This window comes from Mobula birostris, chromosome 10 (assembly GCF_030028105.1).
Source record: "Mobula birostris isolate sMobBir1 chromosome 10, sMobBir1.hap1, whole genome shotgun sequence".
Taxonomy (NCBI): Eukaryota; Metazoa; Chordata; class Chondrichthyes; order Myliobatiformes; family Myliobatidae; genus Mobula; species Mobula birostris.
Window position 1 is genome coordinate 94,886,138 of NC_092379.1, and position 24,233 is coordinate 94,910,370.

General features: G+C 40.7%; 1 protein-coding gene across 7 annotated transcripts in view; it reads left to right on the top strand.

The window, feature by feature from the left end:
- The window catches only part of LOC140204174 (Krueppel-like factor 8), a 196,504-nt gene that overhangs the window by 22,390 nt on the left and 149,881 nt on the right, over nucleotides 1-24,233 (top strand). For all 7 annotated transcript variants that reach the window (XR_011887546.1, XR_011887547.1, XM_072270629.1 and 4 more), the window contains exon 2: nucleotides 13,143-13,214. Coding sequence is in view for 3 of the 7 variants with exons in the window: in XM_072270629.1 (XP_072126730.1) it covers nucleotides 13,143-13,214 (72 nt within the window). In the remaining 4 variants the exon portion in view is untranslated. The remainder of the gene's footprint in view (nucleotides 1-13,142; nucleotides 13,215-24,233) is intronic.

Consider the following 24,233-nt stretch of genomic DNA (forward strand, 5'->3'; position numbering starts at 1 on the left):
GTAAGTTGTTTGCCACAGACTAGGCACAAAGGAATAGGACAGTTTGGATCACCAGTCCATGTAAAACCCATTGATTAGTAGCTTTCGTTGTAAAAGTGGACTTTTTTTTTCTGTCTGTTGCACTAGTGCAGTAAAATGACTCAGAAGATTGTAGTTCTTCATCATTAACCTTAGAATTATCTGTAGGCCTAGGCCTAGAATCCTGCTAGAATCCCGTCTCTCACCACCTCTTCAAAAATAGCCACTTTGGACTATCAGACACGTAAAACATTTTTACACAGGAGAGGGTGACATCACAGCCCAAGTTGGGCAAGTCCATTCAGTGCTCGGAAAACACACTTCACGCTTCTTATCAGACCAGTGTTGCGCTGCGTGTAGCTCAAAAACAATTTAAAATCACAATCTCTGACGGAACCCTAGGTTGAGAAACGCTGCTCTAGAGACTTGTGTGTGGAAGTACCAGGAGACCAGCATTTTTAGATGCTCAAACTACTCCATTTGGTACCAACAATCATTTTGTGGTCATATTCACTTAAATCACATTTCTTCCCCATTCTGGTATTTGGTCTGAACAACTGAACCTCTTGACCATGTCTGCATGCTTTTGTGCATTAAGTTGCTGACATATGATTAACTTATATATATTAGCATTAATGAGCAGTGGTACAGGTGCACTTAATAAAGTGGTCACTGAGGCTATGTCCACACTAGACCAGATAATTTTAAACTCCGGTTTTGCGTAAAAATGATAGGCGTCCACACCAGGTGTTTTTGAAAATACCTCCGTCTGCATTAAAACGAATATTTGGGCGAATCTCCTCCTGGGCATACGCAGGACACACAGAAGACAAGCGAAGAGGAAGCGGTATACTTGGTGTGCGTTTGTCCAGTTACAGACTAGAAAAACTTAAAAGGAAAATGCCAAACGAAAGACTTGGTGCGCGTTTGTCCAGAAACATTTCATCGATGAAAGGGACGACAGCTACAACTAAATGCAGTAAGGCTGGTTACTGGGCAAAAGTGAAATTTGCTGTTACCTCATTTGGTTGCCTTTACTTTTGCCATGTTTTTGTGTATTATTTTGCTGTATTTAACATGTGCAATAAAATGAATTACTGGGCAAAAGTGACAATTGCATCTATTGAATGTTTACACAAGCAATACATTAATAAAGTACCTTGTTAAATGTACCTAAAACATGTCTGCATCAGTGTTATCTGGTATTTCCATACATTCGACTGTTACTCGTCTATTGTCAGATGTTGTTGTGGTGTTGGAGGCTGCGTTCAGGAAAACAACGAAATGCCGCACTGCCGCCACCATTTGTTCTGGCACGTCATGACAGCGTTTTTAAAACTAGCCGGTTAGCCGGTACACACTACAACGGCCAACTGGCGTTTTCAGATTTGACACTCCAGAGAATGTTTTAGGAAAGCTCCATTTTTGGGGGAAGGAAAACACCGTTTCAGTGTGGACAGAGGGACAAAACGAAGAGAAAAAGCTTCGTTTACGGATTTATCGGGTCTCGTGTGGACGTAGCCTGAGTGTACAGCTGTGATTTCTTTTTCTTTATTGTACAAATCGAGCTGCTACCCAGCCACTCCAGTGACCTGGTTCAATCCTGGCTCTATTTGTATGGAATTTGCATATTTTTACTAATGACTGAATGGGTTTCCTCAGGTGCTCTGGTTTTCTCCCACATTCCAAAGATATGTGGATTGGCTGTAAATTGTTCCTACTGTGAAGTTAGAATTGCATGAAGCGGTTGAGTTGACAGGGATATAGGTTAAAAAAAAAAGTGGAATTAGTGTAAATGTGTTCTTGAGGTTTGGTCTTTGGTCTGGGCATTAGGTTGAGGGATCTGTTTCTATTACTTTATGACTCCACTCAGCTTTGTGGGGGTAATTTTACAAACTGTCCAGAGGTGGTTTAGCAACAGCATTTCTGCTCAACTTTTCGAGCAATTGGGGTTAGGCTATAAATGCTTTGCTATCAGTACTCATATCCCTGGATTAAACAGACAGATTGATTATCACCTGTTTGAGCAGCACACACAAAATGAAAGATCCTGATGAAGGGTCTCAGCCCAAAACCTCGACTGTTTATTCCCCTCCATGGATGTGGCCTGACTTCCCGAGTTCCTGCAACATTTTGTGAATGTTCATAATTTCTAGCAGCTGCAGAATTTCTTGTGTTTAATTCCTCTTTTGAGCTTTGGACTTAAATGGGTGAGGTTTTGTGACGGCCTTGTCCATTTGCTGCTTGCTGCAGTTGTACCTCTGCTGCTGGGCATACCTGTCAAAACCCATTGTTTGAAGGGGAGGCTGTGCATGGGTAGCAGAGATGGCACTGAACTCACCTAGATGAGAACCTTTTTGTATATTTGAGCGAAAAGTTTCCAATTCAGTTGACAAATTAGAAAAAAAAGACTGCGATGGTTGTGAAGCTGGCCAATTTTACGTAATGAAGTACTGAAGGTCACTATGGCTTTTGGACAGTTGCAGATATGGTCTTCCATATTACAATATTTTAAGTATAATTTAAAGTATTTTAAGTCAACTGTCTTGATTAATTCTTAAAGGTTGATCTTGGGACTTTGCAACCCAGGAAGGATGTGTGTAGGTCCCCTGGCAAGCAGGTTCCTGTTTTTGCATGGCCGCCAGTGCTAGCCGTTCCTCAGCTGTGTGCCTGGAATTCACTTAGTACTGTATTTTTGACCTGAAGATATATTCATGTCAGGAAACGCAGATGAAACATTGATAGATTGCCAGATGAAGATACTACCTCTTCAAATATGGCCTGTTTGACATTCTTTTGTAACTTCTGTTCATTGTTCTTTGAGTGCTGCCAGAAGCCTAGATTCGATGTACAGTTATCATCAGAGCATGTATGCATTATAGAATCCTGAGATTCGTCTTCCCCACAGACAGCCGTGAGGGGAAAAAAAGACAGATCTTTGGAACCTGTTCAAAGAAAAACATCAAACCCCACCCAAAAAAGCGAAAACGCAGAATATAAAGCACAATCAAAAGGTATGTTTCAGTTCAGCTCAGTGTTCTTTATCTGCAGGCCACCCTGATTCAAAAATTGTCCAAAAATAGGAACAAAAAAATAGTGACCAGAAAGTAGTACGAGAATTAGACTCCAATCTACAAACCACATTGATTAAACCTAGCTCAGGCACCATCCTTCGACTGTGTCAAGGGAGAGGGCGCGATTATTCAAACAAAGACCTTTCCCTCAGGAGCAGAAAGTGAGCGAGAGGGGGAGAGAGGGACCTCCACATTCTGAGACCATCCTCCAGCAACAGTGAGCAGGGGCTGGTAGAAGGTGCTGAACGCTCGCTCACTCACCTCACATCCGCCTCGACTTCAATCATCCTCTGTGTTATGATCAGCGAGTAAACTAGTGCGTCATTATGTACTGGATATTGTCTTTGTAGGAGTGATTGTATGGTACTGAATGGTAGGAAGTGTGTAGGAATATTTTTTGATTTTTGTTTGATTTCAGCTACTTTCTTGAGGATGTATGATGGTTCACTTTTGCTGACTTCTGTTATACTCTGAACTGTTCTATGTGGAAACAGGATAATAACTTATTTGTCGAGTACTTTTCATATAAACAGCATAGCTCAAAGTGCTTTATCATGGGATAGTGCAAACATAAAAATAAAATATTAGTTAAAAGCAAGGTTAAATAAATGGGCTTTGAGCTGGTGTTTCAAAATGCCAACTGAGTCTATATCCCTTATATTTTTATGTATTTAGTTGCACAGTTTTGGGGGCATGGTTTTTGTTTTTAAAAAAAAACTGACCTGATCGTTTTCTTTTGAGGGACAATGTTTAAATTTAAGAGTTCGAGCAGATTCAGCAAATAAAAACGATTCTGTGATCTTAGAGCATTGAGAACTTCAAAAACAAGTCAGAGAAATTGGAAATAAATTTTAAAATATACAGGAAGGCAGTTCACAGTAGTTAGGACTAAAGTGATATGGTCCCCTCAACCTGCTTTTAGTTAAATTTGAATTGACTTTATTTCTACATCCCTCACATACGAGTAAAAATCTTTACGTTACGTCTGTCTAAATGTGCAATGTACAATCATAGTAATTTATAATAAATAGAGCAGTCAATGTAACATTAACTCACGCTAATTTGAGTGTATTTTTATCAGTCTGGTGGAAGAAGCTGTCCTGGAGCCTGTTGGTCCTGGGTTTTATGCTGCGGTACCATTTCCCAGATGGTAGCAGCTGGAATAGATTGTGGTTGGGGTGACTTGGATCCCCAGTGATCCTTCGGGTATAAACGGGTATTCTGGTATGAGAATCTCATCACATCTCTCATGTTGTCTGATCCCATTGACATTCAAGATGGCTTCAATTTTTATTAGTCACTTGGTACTGTCCCCTGGTGCATGTCTTAACTTTTCCTTGCACTTGCCTGGCTTTTCCACTGTATGCATTAAATGACAAATTGGATAGACTTCTGTGGTTGTCCGAAAGTGAAATCTTTTAGCCACAATTGTTTGAAAATTGATATGGGGCATTTCAGCTTTCAGCAATTTACCTGAAGGCTATACCTTAATTTGATTTATGTACATCATCGTACTTTCATCTACTCTGTTGAATACCATTTTTCTTATCCCAGTAGGCAGGGATGAATTCAGATTATCATCCCTGCCTGTTGGGATTCAAGAAATGAAATTATGACATTCAACAAAATAGATGACACCAATCAGAAGACTTCTGTGTGTATTATTTTTTCTTTTGTTCAGATGGCAGGCACAAGTATAAGGTTACTGACAGCTGCTTTATCCTGTGGTCATCTTTGAGTTGGTGCTTTATGCTAAACAAGATTTCCACATTCTCGCCCTGCTTCAAGGATCACCGGCAACTCTGTTTGCATTGTGCCCGTATTTTGATATGAACTTGTTTATCACTTGTTTAAATTGGCCAGTGGGGTTCAATTTATTCAACTGGAGTTAGATAACATAAAATTCAATTAATGGCATTTTTTAAGTACGTGATTGCATTCACATTCTTAAAATTTGCAGAAACTTGCTTACCTGAAGGCATATACAATGAAGAATTGGAGGAAAATATAATCCTGTTCTTTAAGCTTGTGCAAAGTCAATCTTGAAGAAGCAATCTTTATTAGATAACAGAACAAGAATAGAATTCTCCTTCCAAGCCTCCCCCTCCCCCATTTCTGTACTAAACAGATCGTTCAGTGCAATTTCTGTCACATTCAAAGAAAGAGATTCCACCACTGGACACTTTGTCCTCTACGCTCTTTCAGCATTTTGCAGGGACCGTCCCCTACATGACTCCACATTTCCATTTCCACCAACTGCTATCGCAGATGATGCAACATCAGCCCTTTTGCTTTTTTCCCCTCCCATCATCCAATGCTCTAAACAGCAGTTTCTGGAGAAAGGGGCTTGAGAAACTTCTGTTTCTGATCTAGTGCACAACATTCAACGTTCAACCGTATGTGTGTTGCTCTGGATTTCCCACAGTTGCAGAATCTCTTGAGTACAGCATTCAGTGTTCACAATGTGGTCTCCTCTACGTTGGTGAAACCAAATGGAAGTTGAGTGATTACTTTGTAAAACATCTGCGTTCAGGCCATAGAATTGACCCTGAGCTTCCTGTTACCTGCCACTCTAATTTCCCTATTCCTCTCACTTTGACCTACTGGTCTGTGGTCGCCTGTACACTCACTGAAGGCCAATGCAGTCTCGAGGAAGGTCAGCTCATTTTCTGTCTGGGTACCTCATAGCCTTCTGAACACAGTATTGAATTCTACAGTTTGAGATAACGATTTCTCGGTCTGTATAAAGTCATTCTCAGTTCGGCGGGAGGAGAGAGAAGCAGCGCGCCATGCGCGCGCAGCCCTCCAGTGAAAAGTGATATTGTATCCATTAAATAGGGGCCGTGGACAATTCTGATTTGATGGAGATGGATGTGAAAGCACAGAGAAACATCTGGAAAAATTTCTGAAATGCTCGTTTGCTGCTGTCGTTACTGCGCGGTCGGGAATCTTTCAGGAGGTAGGCCTCAAAATCCCCAGCTTTGCCTGCTGTTGGCGACCGAGATGGAGGTTGAATCATTCGGATAGAGATGACGCTCAGTACTCTGTGTCGGAGAGCTGATCAGAGCTCTGAGACACAGAGTCGGGTCGTGGTCGGGTATGGCAGGGAGAGTTTTTCTTCCTTCTCCCGTCTGCATGAGATGTGGGACATCTGAGCGATTTTGAACTTTTTACTGTGCTTGTGGACTGTTCTTCATCAAGTTTTGGTATTGTTGCACTGTTGTAACTATATGTTATAATGTGGTTTTGTTAGTTTTTTCAGTCTTGGTCTGTCCTGTGTTTTGTGATATCACACTGGAGGAAAAATTCTATCATTTCTTAACGCATGCATTACTAAATGACAATAAAAGAGGACTACGTGTCTTCATAATCTAATTTTTTTGCTCTTAGAGTAGAAGACATGCTCAGTATGACCTTTTACATTATTTTGTGATGTTCTCACACTCTGGCTCTGATTCATTTACTGACCACATTACCTCTGATATGATGTCACCCTATCAGAGACATCCCCATCACACACTCTCCCTGCAGTTTAACAAATTGCTTTTGTCTCCTTTACAGTTCTAACAAAGTATCTGCAATCTGGAACCTTGACTCTGTGACTTTATTTTCTCTTCCCACAGATGCAGCCTGATAGATTCTTTCTAGAACTTTTTGTTTCTCTTTTAGATTTCTAGCATTTGCAGCATTTTGTTTTTGATTGTCATGGGCAGTAAATGCTGGCTTTGCTAAGTGCCACCATCGAGACCCAAGAAGTAAAACCTAGAAATGATTATTGCTGTGTTAATTGTATTTGTGTGGCAGCTGCCTCTCTGGGAAGAGAGTGATCCTCTTTTAATCTTGCTTTAGAGAGCAGATTTTCATAGCAGCTCTGAGTTCGGCTGGTATGTGCCCCTAAAGATGAGAAGCAGTCTGACAGCAAACTCAACCCTTTTATTGTACTACAAAGTTTTCTCAAGATAAACCAATGCTTTTTCTTTCATACTTTAGGCAAAAGATTTGTCTATTCCATAGAGCACTGAACAGTATAATACAGGAACAGCCTCTTATCTCATAAACCTGTATCAGATTTCCCCTCTGCATCTGCTGCTCCGGAGAGAACAATGCAGGTTTATCCCACCTCTTGTTGATAGCATGTGGCCTCTAATCCAAGCAGCATCCTAGAAAACCTCTCCTGCGCTATCTCCAAAGCCTCGACATTCTTCCCACAACGGGGTGCCCAGAATTGGATTCAATGCTCCGGATGTGGCCTAATAAAGCTACAACATAACTTCCTGACCTTTGAACTCAATGCCTCAGCTAATAAAGGCCAGCGTGCCATATGCCTCCTTAAGCATCCCATTATCCTGTGTAGCCACTTTTAGAGAGCTATGAACTTGGACTCCAAGATCCCTCTAACACTATTAGGGGTCTTGCCCTTAACAGTGTACTGTCTCTTTTACATTTGACTTCCCAAGGTGCAACACTTCACATTTGAATATTGCTGGCGTATGTTGTGAAATTCATTGTTTTGTGGGAGCAGTACACTATAAACTATAAATTGCATTGTGTATATGTAATATATAATGTGTAAATAATATATATTCAAACAAGTGCAAAGAGAGAGGAGAAAATGTTCATGGGTTCATTGTCCATTCAGAAATCTGATGGCCAAGGACAGAAGCTGTTCCGGAAACTGCATGATGTGCCTTCAGGCTTCTGTACCTCCTCCCTGATGTGATGAGAAGAGTGCATAACTTTGGTGGCGGGGTCATTAACGATGGACTGCCTTTTTGAAGTATCGCCACATTTGATGGTGTCCAGGATGCTGGGGATGCCAGTGCCCATGATGGAGCTGGCTGAGTTTACAATGTTCTGCAGCCTTTTCTCATGCTATGGAGTGGCTCCTTGATTCCCAGACGGTGATGCCACCAGTTAGAATGTTCTGCACCTGTAGAAATTTGGGTGTGTCTTTGGTGGCATCCTAATTCTCTTCAAGGTCTTGATGAAATATAGCCACTGTTGTGGTGCCTTTGAAATTGCATCAGTATGTTGGGCCTAGGATAGATCTTTGCAGATGTTGACACCCAGGAATATAACTGCTCACCTTTTCTACTTCTGATGCCTTGATGAGGACTGATGTGTGTTCCGTTGACTTCCCCTTCCTGAAGTTTAGAATCAATTCCTTGGTCTTGATGTTGATTGTAAGGTTGTTGCTGTGACACCATTCAACCAGCTGTCCTGTCTCGCTTCTTTACGCCTCCTTGTCACCATTTGAATTTCTGTCAACAATAGTTGTGTTGGAGCTGTGCCCAGCCATACAGTCGTGGGTGTATAGAGTAGAGCAGTTGGCTAAGTATGCATCCTTGAGGTGCTCAGGTGTCGATTGTCAGCAAGGAGGTGATATTACTGCTGATTCACACAGGCCGTGGTCTTCCAGTGAGAATGACAAGGATGCAGTTGCAGAGAGGTACAGAAGCCCAGGTTTTTGGAGCTTAGCTGGGTTAAACTCCATTTGTCATTTCTTTGTCTATATCTGCAACTGATCTATATTCCACTGTATTCTTTGCCAGTTTCCTATGCTATCCAGAACTCCAACAATCTTTTCATCACCTGCGAACTATCCAGGTCACTTATATACATCCCAGTACAGATCCTCGCAGAACACTGACCACGGACATGCATTTAGAGTAATTGCCTTCGAGCACCATCCTCTGCCGTCTTTGGGCAAGACAGTTGTGAGTCCAAACGGGCAATTCGCTATTGATCCAATACCTTTTAATCCTTGATGAGCCTCCCATGAGGAGAACACCCGCAGCTTGACCTTCATCAATCACCTCAACCGTAGCCTTGTTTTTAAAAAATCAAACAACAACCTCCATCAAATTTGTAACACATGACTTGCCCTGCACAAAGCTCTGCTGGCTCTCCCTAATTAGACCATGGTTTTCCAAATTCTCATAAATCCTCTCCCTAAGAATTCTCTCCAGTAACCTCTCTACTACTGATGTGAGACTCACTGGTCTAGTTTCCGGGTTATCCCTTATTTCCTTCTTGAAAAATGGAACAACATTAGCTAATCACCAGTCCTTGGATCTCTCCTGTGGGCTTATCCACCTTCATGCTCTTTAAGAGACTCAACACTACCTCTTCCTTTACTTCAAAATGCACTATCTTATTAATGCTATCGACACTGATCTTCCTGTCTTCCATATTCTTCTGGGTAAATAATGTAAAATACTCATTAAGGACCTCAGCCACATTCCTCGTATCCAAGCAAATGTTCCCTGTTTGTCCTAGAGTGGTCCTACCCTCTCCCTAGCTAACCTGTTGCTCCTGGTAGCTCTTAAAGAAAATGAAGGTGGATATAGAATACCTTGGGATTCTCTTTTATCCTACTTGCCAAGGACTTTCCATAGCTCCTCTTGGCTTTCCTAATTCCCTCGAGTTCTTTTCTAGCTTCTTTATAATCCTCCAGGCTTTGTTTGATTCTGGTTTCCTAAGTTTTACATACTTTTTCTTGACTAAATTCATCGCCTCTCTTGACATCCAAGGTTCTCGTACCTTGGCTTCCTTCTGATAACCTGTACTCTGTGCAGTTGGTCTTTAAACACCCTCCATGTGTTGGAGGTGGACACCCAAACAGAACTCTTTCCAATTAACTCTCCCTAGTACCTGTCTAATGCTCTCATAATTTGCCTTGCTCCAATCTTACACACTCCCACAAGGTCCATGCTTCTATAACTAATTTAAATCTTGAGGAATTGTGGTCACTGTTGCCTAACTGCTCAGCAACTGTGAGGTCCAGTACAGTCCCTTGTTGGACTGTCTACATATTGAGTTAAGACCTCCTGGCTGCACCAGTTTATATTGGGGAAATTGAAGTTCCCCATGACGACAATCTTATTGAGTTGTTTTTTTTAAACACCTTTCCTGAATGTGCCTACGTACCTGTTCCTCAATATCCTGGTGACTATTGGGAGGTCAGTAGTAAAATCCTATCAGAATGATTGTACCATTGCTATTTTTGAGTTCTATCTCTATAGATTCAGTGATGAGCCCTCCATTATGTCCCCTCTAAGTGTGATATTGTTCCTGATTAGTAGTGCAACTTCTGCACACACTCATTTAGCTTCCTGTCTGTCTTTTCCAAAACATTAAAACCCTGGGACTTCACATGGTAATTAAAACGCACAGGGAAATGCATCCTTTAACAACCAACGCAACCTAAGAGTTTGCTAGGGTTGTCTACGTGTCACCATGCATCCCAATGCCAACATAACATGCCCATAGTGTTCAGCAGAACAACATGTACGTGTGCCTGCATATCTACACATCTGTCTCCAGTCACTGGCCCAGGGTCACAGATGTTGGGCTTCTCATTCAGGATGTGCTGACCCAAAGGCCTCAACATCATGCTTGGCCTTCCAGACTCTCCAGCTTCGGTCTTCAGTGGGGCCTTGTCAATCATGGGGCTTTGATTCTAGGCTTCGAACTTGAGACTTGCCTGTACCTCCAACCCTGGGACTCGCTGAGGGGTGGTCACCAGCCCTCATTCCTCCTGCGACAAGCAGACCTGAGGGAGCTTGCTGATTTGGTTGGGGGTAGGGGGTGTCATCAGCCCACTGACATTTGTTATTGACCTTGTGCATCGCTGGTCTACATCCTAGCATCTGCCAACTTGACAATGGTCCATAGGGGTCACTGGCTGTCTACCAAAGAGCTTAAAACCTGACCTGGACTCTGGCACCTGCATTTACCGTCTCTTAAATTGAGCTCCCCCTCGTCCCTGGCCCCGCCCCCGGCCCTGACCCCCAAGCTCCCCCACACCCCCTGCCCTGTCCCCGCCCCCGAGCTCCTTGTGCTGCTCCCAACACAATCCCTCTGAAACTTTTTTAAAAAGAAAACAAGTGATCTGGACCTCGATGGACATTGCAGCCAGACGCAACCTTGATTCGCAGATGGGTGCAGTCTCTGCAGTGGTTGGAAAAAAATGTGCAGTTCCCCGTTCTTCTTAGTAGCCAAGATTCTGTGTGGAAATTCTTCCATTTTATTTTGTGTGTTTTATGCTATGCTGAAGTACTCGAATGCAGACTTGGTGCACGTGCATGAAAGTTTGTCATCTGAGAGTGGGATATTGGGTAGTGTCAAGTATCATATAGAACTGTATCGAGGATAGTTTGTGCCTCGGCGTACTATCTGCAGGAAATAATTTTGTTCTTATTGATACCTCTGCCGTAAGATGCTTGAGGAACGTGGCATTTCTGGAGTAAGGAATGGTGAAGGAAATGAGGTCAGATGCTACAGCGGTATTGAAGATCCATATGCTTTTAGGGTCCAATGACATAAGGCTTTAAACCCTTATGCGCGCGCGTATACACACACTCACTCACTCACACACACACACGCTCACACAAACTCATATGAATTGGATGGAAGCCTGCATCCTGCTGTGACACTTGATGCTGGGAACCTGACATTAGTGAATTCCCCTTGACAGTCTATAGTTGAGTTGCTTCTCCTTCTGGGGCCCTTAACTGAACTACTCCCAACTCAGTTCTTACTAGACTTTTCTGATTTCCTTTGCCCACCTTGCGCTGGTGAAATATTTGATGGAAAAACCTTCAGTGTACTAAGCTTGTTGGCATTGTTGAAAGTGTTACCAGATTTCCCATTGATGCATAGTTGAAGTATTTTTTTCTGGCCTGCAACGAACTGATTGCAAAATGTATATTTCCAAGTGCTGACTAATTTTATGGTAGTCAACGTTAGGCCTTCTCTGTAGAATCTTCCTTGTGTGCATACAAGATTAAAGCAAAAATGCATAATGTAATTCCCCTTTTTTGGTTAAGACTGCATGATATTAATTGTGGATAAATTTGTCCAATATAACATTTTCTCCAATAGCCAAGTCTTTCCTTGACAAATAACTTTAGCTTAGTTTAATTTGAATCCAAGCAATTCCCGCTGAAATTTGACTCCACACACATCAGCTGTCCTACAGCCAGCAGTCTCTCCATCACTTGTGTTACTCAGCCACTCCTGGGTTGATCTGTATCACAGCTATTCCCCTTTCATTTTTGTGCCTGTTTAAACTTGTATTTAAGTTTTCCTAGTATAAATGAAGAACTATTTGCATAGATTACTGTTTATTTCCACAGATACTTGTTGATGAGTGTTTCTAGAGCTTTCTCCTTTTGTTTTTCTGTTTTCCTGATGGCACTGGCAGTTTGCTCTGCTAGTTAAATCTTTCGCATCTAATAATCCCAAAGTGCAAGGACAGGAATTCTACCTGGTCAAATGAAACTTAGTTTTGAATGACGAAAGAATCCTACTTTGCACAATTTATCTTTGAGAGAAGAAAACTATCTAGAATTTCCCTTGTCCTTTTTCCACTATATTAGATGCTAAACCTTTTACTGACTATCATAATTTCAGAATTCTTATTTTATTAACTTCAATTTACTTTTAGCTGTTCCTTTGGAGGAAAGACTATATCAGTAAATTTTCCAATTGGAATAAAATTATGTGGCAGGTTCACATTTCTTTCACAACTTCTCAAAATACTTTGCAGCCAGTGGCTGTCCGTTTCTGCGGATTCTGCTGTCAAATGTTAACGCCATGCTATTTAGACAATCTCTTCAAATCTACTTGTAGAGTGATAAATATCAGCCAGAAGAGCATGGATACACTGTTCTTAGAAAATATACAGGATGTGGCCCAAATGCAGGCAGTGGGATCAGATCAGGAAGGTACCTTGGTCAGTATGGATGACTTGAGTTGAATGGCCTGTTTGCATGTTGTACTTCGTGCTGTGACTCTGTGTATGATCTTTTACTCCACGGAGAGAAGACTTGGCCTTGTTTACGCTTTCATCAGGTGGAGGTCACCACCAGTCCCGTAACACTCACTTGGTGTTGTGATACAGTTTCTGATTCCTTGGGCATGATAACAATGGTGAAAAATAATACTTAAAATGAAACAACGAGGGAAAATTGGGAAAGGATGGGAGGAAAAGCAATAGATAATGTGAAATTGCCATTAATTTGTTATTTTAAAATTTATTTACAGTTTTCCACAAATTCAACATCCATTCTTGAGTTGTACCGTTCACATGGAGAAAGTCTGGAGAAAAAGAGTGAGGTAACAAATCTTTTGACTAATGTTGAAATAGAACTACAATTTACAAGGTGGTGCATGGATACTTTTGTATTTTAATTGAACAAATGATAAATTGATATAAAGGAAAAAATGGGCAAAATTTCTACTTCTGATGAGTTTCTTCTCGCTGTTCCAATATCCTATTACTTTCAAACATCACTATAGCCTTGGCTTATTCTACACTTTTATTTGAATAACAAATTCTGACAGACTTGCTGTTGTAGTATCGTATCTAACTTGTCTTTTAAATGGAACGATTTATTATGTTATTTAACTTTCATACATAATATTGTCTTCATACATGTAACATCTCATTCCAGTCTCCGGTCCACGTGCATTTGCAGTTACTTCATTCTTCATTTTTATGAGTTTAGGCACCAGATGTTAATGCAGGGTGGTGAAATATAAGCCCTAGACTTGTGCATGAAGAAAATACTTTCCAAAAGGAGTTGTTGATGATTTTCCTTAAAGTATTACATGCTGCTAAGTTCATTTCATGGCTTACATTTTATTTTGCACGGAAAAAGGTTTGGACTTGAGGCATCTTTGCGGGGTTTATTTTTAAAGAATGTGTCACTATATCTCATCAATTCTGTTGAAATGAGCATGTTTTGGATTGTTGCTGGTAAACTCAACACTTATTGCCTGCTCCACCTTGCCTTTTGGATTTTTGGGGCTTTAGAGGATAGTTACAAGTTGGTGATACTGCATTGAGTTCATATTGCGTGGTCCAGTATTTGTGAGAATACTAGTTTTAATTCTGTCAAGAGATCTATATGAATTTTTATGATGATCTCATGGATTCAGGCCCCCATTGCTAATGCCAGATTGTGAAATAATTAACTGCATAATGTGTGCAACTTCTTAGGAAGTGTTCAGACATAACCTGTTAAGTTATAGTTACCACACATAAAGAATTAACTATCTACACCAGCTTCTCATTGGCATTACTGTTACTAAGATCCTTCCATTGGCATCCTGAGTGATCTTGCCATTGATCCAGGAACTAAACTGGACTAGCTGCAGAAACTTTGCGCTACAAGAACAGATCAGAACTGATCTTGCAGTGATTGACTAATTTTCTAATTTTCTTTCTTTTTGCCCTCAAATGATTTTGCTGTCAGAGGAACAGTAGGCAGGAGTTAAATTCAAAGCAGTCCTCTTGTCTAGATGTGCACTTAGTGCCAAGTACCCTGCTCCATTGACACCCCAACCACCACGCTGTACATAACCCTCTTTCTGACCCTCCTGCACTGGCACCCTGTGGCTCTATTGTGTATACCATTTGCAAAATGTACCTCAGTCACTTGACACCACCCCTACCAACTTGCAAGATGAGAGGACTAGATGCATGGAGACACAAGTGCTTGCAATTTCCCCTCAGTTTGCACATTATGATGTGTATTTCTGTGTCTTCACAGTGACTGGATCTAACTAAATGGAACTTCTTACTTTACAGTACTGTGGAGAAATTTCAAATGGACTGCATTCTTTTCAAGGGAATGGTTCACAGGATAAATGTGGTTGGGTAGTAACTGCCAGCTTTTTTGTGGTGTCACCCTCTTGGTATCTTGGTGAAATTTGAGTTCCCATTTCTGTCTCAATAGATTACTGGCTCAGCAATGTATTCATGTTGCTAAAATTCTCACTATGCATTTTTTTTTGATAAATCCCTTCAGCATCTCATCCATTTTTCCATCTTCAACTTTGAACTATTAGCTATGAAGTTGTTGAGCATAATGGACATTGAGCCCAATGTCATCATCCTGAATCAGCATGCTCATTCTGCGATGGAAGAGGGCCCATCAGACTGTTGTTTGTCCCTGATACCACTCTCGCCAGGCACTGTGTGCTCAGTGAGAAGGTTGTTTCTGGCCACTTGTGCTGAATTATTGATCTCAATTGGTACAGCAGTGCACTTGTAAACATGTTGCACTTTCTATCCTTTTTGAAAAGTGTAATTTCTCATCTGGCAAATGTGCCAGGAAGTTCAACTGTGCTGAAGCCAAGATGCAATACTGACTGTGTCTTGGGTCATTTACTTAACATTTGGATGCTTGCTTTTGTAAATATGCCTCGAGACCCCCACATGTTTTCTGAGGTGATGCCATTCTTGCACGAAGATGGGAACTTGAACTTGTTTTCTTGTCCTTAAGTTAGAGTGTGACACCCAATTTTGATGTGGCACAAAGCCATAGTGGTCATGTTCTGCCAACTCAATGCTATTTTAGTTTGCTCTTTCAAGAGCACTAGAACTTAATGGCTATTCACTCTTTGCCAAATTCCCATAGGCTTCTGATTGCCATGAAATCACAAATATTGCTATTTAAGTACTTGAAGGATTTTAGAAATTGAATGCAGCAACAATGTGATTAGTTACCAGACGATCGGCACTGAGATATTTTCCACAAGTAGCCCATGGGCCAGATCTGCTCTGGTTCCTAATTTTGACCTATTCTTGAAAATGCAAGTATCTGAATGAGTCCATGAGCTCTGGTGCTCTGATCTATTGAGATTCTGGGGGGAAAAAAATAACCAGAAAGAAGTAAAAGCAGACTAGTAGAACTTAAAGGTGTCCAAGAGTAAAGATAGAGCCGGCTTGGGACTAGGTCAGAAGCATTGTTTAGCATCATAAATTTTGGGCTATTTAAAATAATATCCTTGTTTTTTTTATTGTGAGTTCATGTATATTCATCTCTTTTATGATTTGGCTTGTTCTGAGGATTTTTGTTTACCTGTCTTGTGTATCTGAAAGTTGGGAGTAATGAGCTTATCTTAAAAGAAAAGCTCAAGTGACAAATACTTGCAGTGAAACATTGAGGGAGTATTGACAGGCAGTTATTCAGTAAGACACTGCAATCCAGTCTGATAATGGCCCTTCACTACTTCAAGCAGGGATGGACAACATCAATTCTGCACTGAAATTGAGCGGCAGCTATTTTGTTTTAACTTTATTTCTTCCTTAATCCAGTAAACAGCTGCTTTCAATAGAATGTCCTTCTTTCTCACATCCATTAAATAGATATCATTTGGTATTCTTTCAAGGTGCATTTTAGGACTTAATAGGTTTTTTAGTGCCTAGGTTCCTTTTATAATCATTGAATATTTTGAGGACTGTCTTTATCCTTCCGTATTCCTGTGAATGCATTCAGTCTTTCCTCAGCTTCGCATCCTTTGCCTTCCACACAAAGGTAAATACAGATTCAAAGTGATTTTAAAAAACCTTTTTAAAAAATATTTGATTCTGTAGAAAGATTTTTTTCCAAATTGATTGGAATTTTTATGCATTTCAGTTGCTTGGTTGCTAAAAGCCTTTTAGCATGGTCATAAATGGTGGCAGTTATGTTTTAGCCAGAAACCAAGTCTCAAATCATTATGTAATTTGGAATAATTTTGACAATCATATCAATAGTCTGTTGCTACCTTGTAGACAATACTGAAGGCAAGAAATTCCTCTCTGGTACATGGTTTACACTAAAGCTTCAAGCATGCCAGTGGGCCTGCCACATGGGGTCCTGTTTTCTCTGTCCACCAAATTTCAGTCCCTCTGACTAGGACCCCATGGTGAATATTTCTTGCCTAGAGTTGCAACTGCAATCTGATAATTCTGCAGAAGTATTATAGCTTCATTGTGCAGAATTGCTGCAATTGTGGAGACTTGCAGCAAGACAAATAGCACTTCTACATGTACTGAATGGGTACATTGGTACTGAATTGGGAATTGGTACTGAAGTTATTCAGCATTGTCAAAGGGCAGTGTTTGTGCAACTCACTTGTACAGTTGATCTCAAATGTTAGCTCAGGTGTGCATTCTTTTACAGTACGATTATTTTTCTTATCGATAAACAGCATCCTGCATTTTAATCTTGGCATTTTCAAAAACCACTGAAACTGTCAGTTCCAGCATTGTGCAAAACCAATACGATATAATTTCAAAGTTTCAGAAATTGGTAATGGGCCTGGAAATTTTGGTGCTAAGGGGGTGGGGTGGTGCAGGGCACATAGAGAGCCATACCAATTGTTTTGATGTACAAGTCCCCAAGTTATTGTGCACATTACATTAGCCTTCACACAAGCAAATTTACATAAATTATCTTTTTTCTGTAAACTGTTGTCATTGTGGAGGGTGGTGCTTATGAAGATAGTGAGTTCAGTATTTGACTTCAAGAAGCAAGGAGAAGATCAGAATAGGACTGGGATTGACCAATGTCTTGGAGGCAAAAAATTGCAGGTGCTACAAGTGTGAAATAAAATCAAGAACCCAAATGTTTGTGAAGAGGGAAATAGTCAATGTTTTGTACTGGGAAGATCAGAGCCACTGTCTGTTAGAGAGTCAATCAAGTGAGGCCAACAGTTGTATAAATTTGATTATTCAGTGGAGGAGTTTTGCTGCTGTATTGCACTGGGCTTAATGTATGAACTCCATTGGAAACTCGGGGACATGAAGAGATTTTAGTTTTTTCATTTTTGAAAATGCAGGGACATTGGTTTAATGCGTCATCTTGGAAAAGAAATGCTTTGCATTGATACTCAGCCATTAACAACCAATAAAGTGATTGTTAAATTGAACCATTATTGTCATGTAAGAAACAAGAGTGACCCATGTGCTAACTAGTAACAAAACACGAGTAAGATGATGACCGGAAACCTTTGTTATTGGGTGTGTGGTGTTCTTTGGATTGGATTGTAGAATCTCAGAGGACACATGGGTTTGTTACTTAACATCTTATCTGAAAGATAATGCCTCTGGTAGTGTCATACCAGAAAGGTGCTAGCCTTGATTCTTTCAAGTGGCATATGAATGAATAACGTTTTGCCTTAAAGCAGCCTGTATGCCAAAATTGACCTGAAAGAATCAACAAAGGTGAGTACTGAGAGATGATTCAATCATGGGATGATAGAGAGGCAAAAACAAAGATGTTTGCCAGATTTCTCATAGTTTCTAATAGGCATCATTGGAAAGCAGACAGACCTGAAAGTCCATTCTCTACAAACTCCTTGCCATTCTGCCCAAAAGGAGTCAGTGTTCTGTTGCTACTCTGGTGGATCCACAACCAGAAGAAATCTTGAGATGTGCCTCATGGCAATAACTGTGCAATGTTAAATGCTGGAGCATTCTGGTCATTCATGAAGCTTTATCAATGAACTTTATCTTCACCATTTCTAATATTTGTATTATGATTATTAATACCTTGCCTATTTTTAGCCTCTGGTGGATTGCATAGTTTCTCCCTATCTCAGCAAACATAGGAAATCAAGTTTTTAAATTAAAATTACATTCTTGGCTGTCAGTATTGCTAGAGCCAATTCATTGCAACCACTTCATGTGCCTTTCAAAGGGTATTTTCAAAATTCTGCATGGTATTCCTAAGTAATCTGACTGAGGTATTACAAAATCTTAGTCATAATCTGTGCATCCTTTCAAACTTTTACACCATTGTTTTTCTTTACATTTAGGGAATATATCTAGTGAAAAAGCATTGTACCTTTCCAATAGTCTCAAGATCTCTACTTGCCCTTTTCTGTCAATTTCATAACTTTCATTAGTAGTTACAGTATTCATATTCAATTTAATTTACCAGGTTGCGTAACCTAAGATCATGAGTTATAAGCCCTTATTGAGTCTGTTCCACCATTCCATCTTGCCTGATTTATCCCTCTCAACCCCATTCTCCTGCCTTCTCCCTGTAATCTTTGACATCCATGCAAATCAAAAACATGTCAGTCTCTGCTTTAAGTATTCCCAATCAGATGGCTTCCACAGATTCACCACCCTCTAGCCAAAAAATTCCTCTCTATGGTCTAAAGGGACGTCCTTCTATTCTGAGGCTGTGCCATCTGGTCCTAGACTCTCCCACTATTCGAAGCATCTGTCTAGGCCTTTCAATATTTGATAGATTTTAGTAAGATTCACCCCCCACCCCTTCTCTTCCCACCTTCCCAATTCTTTTGAACGCTAATGATACAGGGCCAAAGTCATCAGCTGCTCCTTGTATACTAATCCTTTCATTCCTGGAATCGTTCTCGGGAACCTTCTGTGGACTCACTCTAATGCCAGCATATCCTTTGTTTGATAAAAGGCCCAATACTGCTCACAATACTCGGGTGTGGTCTGACCAATGCCTCACTTCCTTGCTTTTATATTTTAGTCCTCTTGAAATGAATGCTAAAATTGTATTCACCTTCCTTACCACTAACTCAACCTGCAAGTTAACCTGTATGGAGTCCTGCATGAGGACTCCCTTTGCACTTACAATTTCTGAATTTGCTCCCCATTTAGAAAATAGTTGACATCTTTATTCCTTCTACAAATATGTGTGACCATACACTTCCCTACATTGTATTCCATCAGCCACTTCATTTCCCATTCTCCTATCTGTCCAAGTCCTTCTGTGGACTGCCTACTTCCTCAACTCTGTCTGTCCCACTTACCTATCTTTATATCATTTGCAAACTTGTCTAAAAAGCCATTAATTCCATCATCCAAATCATTGATATACAACGTGTAAAGAAGCAGTTCCAATCCTGACCAGTGTGGGATACCGTTAGTTACTCTGGCAGCCAACCAGAAAAGGCCCCCTGTATCCTAACTCTTTGCCTCCTGCCAGTCAGTAGCTTTCTATCATTGCTAGTATTTTTCCTAACGATTTACATTAAATTTGGTTAACAACCTCCTATCCATAATACCTAAATTTAGTGCAAGCTAGAATTGTAAAAACTCATTTCATGAGGGGTTTCTTTATGTTTTCAGTTTATCTGGATTCTTATTCACCCTCAAGTTCTATTACTAGATTTTCATGATTTTAAATTTTATTACAAGTCTTTTGTGTGGTTCCAAATCAAAGACCCTGGGAAAGTTCTGATAATTTACGTAGGGAGTGACTGGAATCTGCAGTTTCATAATTAACGTAAAACTTTACTCAATTCACATTCACTTTTTTAATTACAGATGTATGAAGATTACTCCACCCTGCATTTCAATTGGCTTGACTTTACATCTCATAGTTAATTAGTTCAGATTGTGCCCCAGTTTAGTTATGGCACGCCATTGGCTTGCTTTCAGTAGTGTGGATCATTTCCAGGACCCAGTAACACTGACATCTATTTCCTCATATCTGCCTTCCAGCTCCCTAAAAATGACTTGCTGCCCAAAGACTTTGTTACTCCTCAAAAAAGTGACTTTTCTCATCATGATTTCTTGATTATTAATTATTAACATAAAATTTGTTAAGGAGAACTGGCAGTGTTTAATTTTTTTCCCTATCTTTTTGACTTTAAGATTTTGTCTTCACCACATGGCCAGCTGAGAGCTGTGGCTGAATCTAGCATGGCAACAGCATATTTACAATCCCAGAATGATGTTTTTTTTAGGGATTCTTGCATGATATTATGCAGAGCTGGAGTTTGGCAAAGTTCCAGTATTTGGTGTGGACGATATCCCATAGATGATGTCACTCTGGAAACAGATGAGTTTGTATGGATTGCAGGTCCTTTTTGTTTTTCTGCATCTCCCTCCACCCTTCTGATCCCAGCCAAGCCTCCTCACACATCCCTAACCGAATGACATGACCTGCCCTTTGGAAACATTGTCCGTATTCCGGTTAAAATGGGATGACTTCATTGTTACTGTTTACTACCACAGTGCCTCAGCTGAGCATTCAAGCCAGTGTTTGGTTCTGACCCTATAGTTTCCTTTGCTTCCCAATGCTGCTTGATCCAAGGCAGTTATAGGGTGTACTTTTGGCTTGTCACATACTTCATTAGTGAGTATATAAAATAAAACACAGAGAAAGAGAGAACCATATTCCCAGTATTCTTATTCTCCTTTTGCCTCCCCTCTCCCCCCTTCTCTGACTGCTAAACCTATTAAATGAATTTAAAATAGTCTCTGTTAGCTACTTGTACCTTGCCCAAGTACCCATGTGAGCCAAGATATTGAACTCGCTGTCTGGTCAGTCACAGGAGGGGAAGATCTCCACTTGGAGGATAACCTTGCTGTTGTCTTCATTGCATAACAATAGATCTTTGGGTATTGATTTTATTCTAATTCACTTGGTAATATTGAGCTCAGATGTGTTGTTTTACTCATTCTATAATTAAGATTAGTTAACATGGCCAAGGTCCAACTAGCAATCTTTCTCTTTCCTGCTATTTGAAATGTGTCAACTTATCAAGCTGGGGAAAGTTGGATAAGTTTTCTCGAGTTACCTTTTTACACATATGCAAGTCACATGCTTTCTTTGATAAAATTACATTTTGTTACAATGTAAGAGGCCATTTGGCCAGTTGTGTCTCAAGACTATCCTTTTTCCCCCAGTTGATGTCTTGTAACCCATTTTCGCCCTCTCTCTCGCTCTCCTGATTCTCTACTGTCAACCTAACCACTTGATTACTACCCAGCACTTTTGGGGTGTGGGAGGAAGCAGGAAAACCTGGAGGAAATTCACAAAGGGATAACATCCAAGTTACACAGGTAGCACCAGAAGTCATGATTGAACCTGGATGGCTGGAGATGAGAGGCCACATCACTATCTGCTCCTCCACTTGCTGTACATAGCGTTATCAACACTGTCTGAGTAAACTTGCAGATCAAATTCTGGTAATACAGTTCTGTTCACTTTTTGGTGAATCAATCAATGTGATTTTGTAAAATTAACGAGGTAAATTCTGCTACAATGTGTAACTGCAGAAACATTGAGATTGACACACGTGAGGTTCAAACAGCTGTTGACAGCACAAAATGTCTTCCTGCACATTGCTAGTGTGTCCGGAACTTTCCCTGTTGTCAGGCCAGCAACTGCTGGGGCATGCTGCTGCCTTGTCATGAATGTGCTGATAAGTTCCTGCTACCCATAGCTGGCTTTGGAAATGGCTGAACTGACTCTACTGCTATTGCTGGAACCTGCCAATCAAAAGCATCAGGCACAATGAATGAACTCTACTCCCAGGTGTGGCCTTTTTTTTTGTTTTGCAGGATTACTTTTTTTTAAAAGGTAGCATTGAACTCCATCTCCTGTTTTTATTTTACAAAGTAGTCATAGACATAGTAACATTTAATTTGCCCTCACACGCTCAGAACAAAGTGTTCACAAAAACTAAATGACACTTGTCTATCTGGACTTTCCATCTTCCCTGCTCTAATCTAGTCATCTCTCCTCTGCCTAAGTGGCAGTTAGATTTCTTGTACTTTCTAGTCTGCCTGACTGAGCTTTACTGTGTGGTATGGGTTGGGCAGACAAAATACATTTCCCACACCAGGAAACAGTTTATTGTGAAACCATGAAAGATGCAAGATCTTTCGAAAGATTGCAACCTTTTTTTGGCCTCCAGAGTTGTGGTGGAAAGGCCGGGCACTACATATGCTTAATTGGGACACATTGGGTCCAGTATATTTCCGCCCAATTAAGCAGCTGCCCCAATTAGCCGATGTTTCATGGAAATAGTTTTAAAAAAACATACATAAAGATGTACTACATTTTAACTCAGTAACGAATTATGTATTTAAATAAAATACAGAACAAATTAGAACACTACACATACTACAGGTAGTTGTCGAATCTGACGATGACCCGGAAACCAGTGTGGGAGAGTTTTTAAAGTGGAAAAGCCCTTGTACTGGGACAGATCCACTCTCTCAACCTCAAGTTTGGGTCCAGTGGTATGAGTAGACATCACAACTGGGGTGTTCCCTGGTTGCAGTGGATGACCACAACTACTTCTGTGCCTAGTCATGCCCTTTGTTCTCCATGTAGCATTGTAGAAACTCCTTCCTAGCTGTTGGATCTGACCATGGATCTCATCTGCCCAGTCTGCCGGAGCTGACTTTTGCATACTAGAACAGGCATGTCCCTGTCTTGCCTGGATTAGCCCACTTGGCGTTGTGGCTGTTGTCACATGCGAGCAGCCACTTAAAGCCACAGATGAGAGCTGGGTGTCCAATTTGGGGGGGGGGGCAGGGGGCAAGGGTAACATTCAAGTTGACTTCCAATACCTTTAAACATGAGACGAAAGAAGCTGCTGATTTTGGAAATGTGAAACGATAATGGAATGCTGGAAATTCTTAGGTTGGGCAGTATCTGTAAAAGGGGAAGAAGGGTTAACCTTTTGGCTTGATGACCTTTCATCTGACCATTATCTTTTGTAAAGTGTTGTTTCAGAATTTGGCCTAGCAGTCTGTTTAGATTTTGTAGGCAAGAAATTCTAATGTGCAGCACGGTGTTTCTGTACACAACACAAGATAATTCTTAAGAAGTCTTTGCTATGTTTAACAATCATTTGCTTTTCTACCAGTTTTCAACTTGTAAATTTCTGAAGTTGGATGTGGCTCTCCTGTGGGTATGCCATGCATATAGACTACTGATCATATAATACTGGTAGCCAATGTGTGGCACAAACCTTATCATTTGCATGAAATCCTACTGTACCTTTTGAAACTTTTAAACTGGCATAGGATTTGAACACTAAAGATCTTAACCACATATCTCGAGCCTTCTCTGGTGTTATTTAATGGGTGACCAATGCATCTTGAGTAGTTCCCCCCCCCCCACTGTCTTTGACTGCAGAGCAAATAGAAGCACTTTCTCTTGCACCCAGGTCAATTTAAATAATCTCTCCTGATTGTCTTTCTAGCATACTATCCCCCATCTCCCTTTCTCTATTAAAAAGATCCTCCCACCTCCTCGTGAGTCCTGACGAAGGGTCTCGGCCCAAAACATCGACTCTACCTCTTCCTAGAGATGATGCCTGGCCTGCCCCGTTTACCAGCAACTTTGATGTGTGTTGCTCCCACCTCCTGTCCCTTCCCCTTCACCTTTCATAACAGTAGGTTATCAAGAAGGTGAGGCATTTGTGCAAGTTACCTCATGTATATTTTACATAGTGTTTTAGGGGCTGTAGACAGCAGACTTGGTGTTGAAGCAAAACTAGTGTGGAACATCGCCGATTTTTAGTACATGACAATTTCTATACTGCTTTTGCTGAAATAAACTTTTGTATGGGACT